Here is a 4,694-nt window from a genome sequence, read left to right as displayed (position 1 = left end):
CTCATGAGCAGCCAGCCCGGCCCCAGCTGCCCATGAACTCACTTGGTGTGGTCCCCCCCCCACCCCCAAGTTCGGTCAGACTGGCCCACCCACCACCGTGGCCCTCTGGGTCTGGCTGGCACCTTGAGAGTAGGAGGTGGGGGGAGGCGGGCTCCAGTACTGGCTGGAGATGGCAGGGGCTGGATGGACCGCAAGCCCTGGTCCATCCAGCCTGCAGCGCAGGAGCCACCAGGAAAAAGCGGCTTCCTTCCTGCCTCCTGGCCTTCCTGCGGAGGCTTCGGATCCGGCTGAGGTCAACCGAACCTCTGCTCCCTCCACTTCCTGCTTCCCTGTTCCCCCAGCCACACAGCCTGAGGCTGGGGAGGAGCTAGCCTTCCTGACCCTCGGCCCCAGCAGCCCTTCCCACCTGCCCCTGCCTGCCTGGCCTCCTGCAGTCCTCCTGTGGGTGGAGGCCAGGGCCTGAGGGGACACCCCTGGGGCTGGACACAGGGAGGACTGAGCTTCTCTCCAGGTCTCGAGTGGGGTGTGTCACCTGGGGAGAGCGTGGCTGGGCAGTCTCGTCACGGGGTGGGGGTGGGGGGGGTGTCACCTTGGGAATGGCAGTTGGACCCTTGGAAGGGTGGCCATGTAAGCAGACTGGCATGGAGGCCCTGGAGGGGCTATACCTGATGGGTTGGGGCACCTTTGTCCGACTGCGGGTGGAGTGATGAGCTCGGATACCTGTCCTGGCCAGGGTACCGTTTCTGTGTGCCTCCTGCACGGCCACAGGCCCTCAGCCTGATGTCAGGGGCCATAGCGCAAGCCCCACCAGTGTCCGGAGCAGCAGAGGGGGAGATTCCAGTGGCTCCATTTAGGGCTCACACTCCCTGAGGGGCATCGAGGAGACTGGCACTCCAGGGCCCCGGGGAGAATGAGAGCACCCTCGGCCAAAGAATTGTGGAGCTCAGATGCGGGGATCCTCCACCCTGGGGCGCGGAGGCCAAGGAGCCTGATGAGGGTGTGACCTGGGCCTTGCTGGTCGAGAGCTGTCACTGTTTCCGGGGGCCCAGTAGGGCCAGATCTTCAGAGGCCTCGAGAAGCCTGAATCTGAGCTCTTCTGTGACCCCTTCTTATTCTGACAGGTAGACAATGCTATTGGCCTGTGGAGAAGCCAGACTAAGCCAGGCTGAGGCCAGACTGGCTCCTGGCTCCCAGTTTGCAGCAAGTGGGGAGCTCAGGATAGGGCTGGCCCAGGCACTGATGCTTAGGGGAGGACAGGGAACTGGGTCTGTAGGGAAGGGAGGAGGCGGGCAGGTAGCCAGAGAAGAAGGAGGCAGCAGGAGAAGATGGCATCCCGAAAGCCCAGGGCCAGGAAGGACATGGAGGCCTTGGCAGGAAGGGCCCCAGATATGGGTTTCACATCCCAGAGCCTTGACCACATTTGTGCACCGGCGCTGCGAGCGCTCAGCCTGGAGCCCTCGGCCAAATATCTGCTGAAAGCCTCTCCCCAGGGAGGACAGCAGCCCAGGGCCGGCTTCCCGGCTTCCCGGCACCCTGAGCTTCAGCAGGGGGCCCTTCCCGACTGGGAGTATGGGTACGAGTGCCGGAGGGGAAGTGAACCGCTGCCCCCTCCACCCCCCGGCCCCACCTGCTGGTGAACAACAGACCTGCCCAGGCCCCTGAGCCTGTTTCCCCTCCCTCAGCATGGGCGCAGGTCTGTGCCTTCAGCCAAGAGGCGACCACAGGGAAGCTGTGGTCATGGGCCTCAGGTGTCCCGATTACTCTGCCTTCCGGTGGGAAAACCTCCAATAGTATGGCCACAGCTGCAGTCCTTCCCTGGGGCCAGGCCCCCCCACCCCCACCCCATCTCTCTGGGGTAAGAAGGTATGGATAGAAGGAGAAACCAGGGCTCCCAGACCTTTGCCCTTTCCATCACTTGAGCTGCCTTCCCAGCCCACTCACCACTTCAGTCCACCCACCCCGCCCTTGCAGGTTGTCGGGTGCAGGAGGGCCTGGCAGAACTCTGGCCTCAGGCTCAGCACCTGGACAGGCAGTCACAGAGCTTGAGCTTCTGGCTTTGACAGGCGAGGACAGATTGGGCCCACAAGCGAGAAGCTGGGGACCTTGCGGGCAACAGGCAGGGCAGGGGCAGGCTGCTGAGGGACACGGGCAGGCTGCTGGGGGACCACGGGCAGGGTGCAGGGGGACCACGGGCAGGGTGCTGAGGGACCTCGGACAGGGTGCTGAGGGACCACGGACGGGCTGCTGAGGGACACGGGCAGGGTGCAGAGGGACCACGGGCAGGGTGCAGAGGGACCACGGGCAGGGTGCAGAGGGACCACGGGCAGGGTGCTGAGGGACCACGGGCAGGGTGCAGAGGGACCACGGGCAGGGTGCAGAGGGACCACGGGTGGGCTGCTGAGGGACCACGGGGAGGGTGCTGAGGGACACGGGCAGCGTACTGAGGGACACGGGCAGCGTGCTGAGGGACACGGGCAGCGTGCTGAGGGACCACGGACAGGGTGCAGGGGGACCACAGGCGGGCTGCTGAGGGACAAGGTCAGTGTTCAGGGAAATAATAAGAGGGTCTGTGTGGACAGGAACCAGGCCCAGGGACCCCACGGCCCATCTCCTTTTAGTAAAGGGAGGAAGCTCAGGACCTGGACAGAGGGAGGCCCCTGGGAAGGGCAGCATGGTATGGAGCAGGCTGTGCCAGGCCTTGGTAGTCGGTGATTCAGGGCAACAGTGCCCACCGCTAGCTACCCAGCCTGTCCGCCAGGGGCAGGCTAAGTAAGGTTGGACAGAGCTCAGCCTACTTAAAGATTAGAGAAAGGGAGGGGGAGTGGGTGGCAGAGGCAGCAGTCAGAGTGGGTGAGGCCTCCTCACATCCCTCTACTTCACAAAGGGCCCCACTGCACGGGGGTGGGCCGCAGGGGCCAACAGGTAGGTGGCAGGGACTCAGCAGGAGGAAGGCCACCTGCTATGCCCAGGTGACTCTGAACTGCCTCCTGCTGGGCCAGCAGCTCCTTGTTCAAGGGTTCAGGTTTCCAGGGTAACCCAGCCTTGGAACCCAGTGCAGAAAAGGTAACCTGATACAACCTCTGCCCTCCCCACCGCAGGGCAGGGCGGTGGAGGTTGGGGCCAGCTGGGGAGGGAGTGCTCCAGAAGTAGTCGTGTCCTGAGATGACTGAAATTTGTAAAAATATATTTTTGTTGATTTCAGAGAGGACGGGAGAGGGAGAGAGAGATGGAAACATCAATGATGAGAGAGAATCATTGATCAGCTGCCGCCTGCAGGTCCCCTACTGGGGATTGAGCCCAAAACCCGGGCATGTGCCCTTGACCAGAATTAAACCTGGGACCCTTCAGTCCACAGGCCAACGCTCTATCCACTGAGCCAAACCATCTAGGGCATGAGATGATTGAACTTTGCCTTGGCTGTGACCTCTGGTGCACACAGCTATGGGGAGTGACACCACCAGGGATGGAGGGGTAGAAGAGCTGCCTGGGGGTGGGAGAGGATTCCTGCACTTGGAGACTTTGAAACCAGGCCTTGAAGGCCACATGGTGTTCATTGGACCCAGAGGAGGAAAGGGGTCCCAGGCAGAAGAGAGGACAGCATGTGTGTGGAGCATGGCCCGTAGGCAAGGACAAGGAGTTGTGGGTGATTGCAAATGAAGGTGGCACTGGTGAGACCAGAAAGCCTGGTGTGCACAGCCCTCCAGGACCTGCTGTGCCAGCCACAGGTAGGGATGTTGTTTGTCTCATACTTGCTCACTGGTCCCTGCCCAACCAGTGGAGCCAGGTAGGGGCACCCTAGGGATTCCTCTGTACTGTCAGGCAGCCCCACCTCTGTGCTTCTCACCCTGCACCTCAACACCCAAAATGGGTCTTGCTGGAGGTTCTGACACAGGTCTCCCAAGAAGCAGGCCTCAGCGCATCAGACATGGCCCCTCTCTGCTGCTGGCTCACTGATGACTCTGGACTAGTTTCTCAACATCATTTGCTCCTTTGAGCGCTGGGGGCTGGAGCAGCAGCCAGACCTGCGGCTGGTGTGAGACTGAGGGAATCCAGGTGTGGCTCGTGCTAAGAAACCCCTTGAGGAAGGGCTGGGTCTTTGTGGCCTGGATGGGACCTTTGGGTGTCCCACCTGCTGGCAGTAGTAGATGCAGGAGTAGATGCAGCCCTCCCACTTCAGATACCTCCTCAAAGGAGAAAATGCCTGGGGGCAGGAGAGAGTACTGGAGAGTGCTACTCCCCAGTGGAGGCTTCTCCCCCAGGTGTGTCAGTGTGACTTCAAAGCGACCCTGGGCAACCCCCGAAAACTCCCATGTGGCAGACACGACAGTAGATGCAGATGGTCTGTGGCACAGATGGGCATGCAGGTGTATGCGCTGGCACCCTCCAAAGGCTGTGGGTCAGCTCTGGCCACCCCTGGTGACCGCCTGCGGACCACCCACAGGTGATGTGGTGGACGTGTACCAGCGGGAGTTCCTGGCCCTGCGCGACCGGCTGCACGCCGCCGAGCAGGAGAGCCTCAGGCGCTCCAAGGAGCTCAACCTGGTGCTGGACGAGATCAAGAGGGCCGTGTCCGAGAGGCAGGCGCTGCGGGACCGCGACAGCAACCGCACCTGGGGCAGGCTCACCGGTGAGAGGCCGGGCGGGGGGCGGGGGAGCGGGCAGGCCCGCCGTCTGACCGTCTGACTGTCTGACCG

The 4,694-nt window shown here is 62.5% G+C and overlaps 1 protein-coding gene across 1 annotated transcript in view; it reads left to right on the top strand.

The window, feature by feature from the left end:
* Positions 1–4,173: 4,173 nt before the first annotated feature.
* The window catches only part of MGAT4B (mannosyl (alpha-1,3-)-glycoprotein beta-1,4-N-acetylglucosaminyltransferase, isozyme B), a 5,605-nt gene continuing 5,084 nt past the window's right edge, over positions 4,174–4,694 (top strand). The window contains exon 1 of the mRNA XM_006775386.2: positions 4,174–4,646. Within this exon, the coding sequence (XP_006775449.1) occupies positions 4,198–4,646 (449 nt within the window). The 5' untranslated portion in view covers positions 4,174–4,197. The remainder of the gene's footprint in view (positions 4,647–4,694) is intronic.

The sequence above is a fragment of the Myotis davidii genome, unplaced genomic scaffold (genome assembly GCF_000327345.1).
Source record: "Myotis davidii unplaced genomic scaffold, ASM32734v1 scaffold648, whole genome shotgun sequence".
Lineage (NCBI taxonomy): Eukaryota > Metazoa > Chordata > Mammalia > Chiroptera > Vespertilionidae > Myotis > Myotis davidii.
Note: the sequence above shows the minus strand (reverse complement) of the source record. Positions and strands in the feature narration are given on the sequence as shown.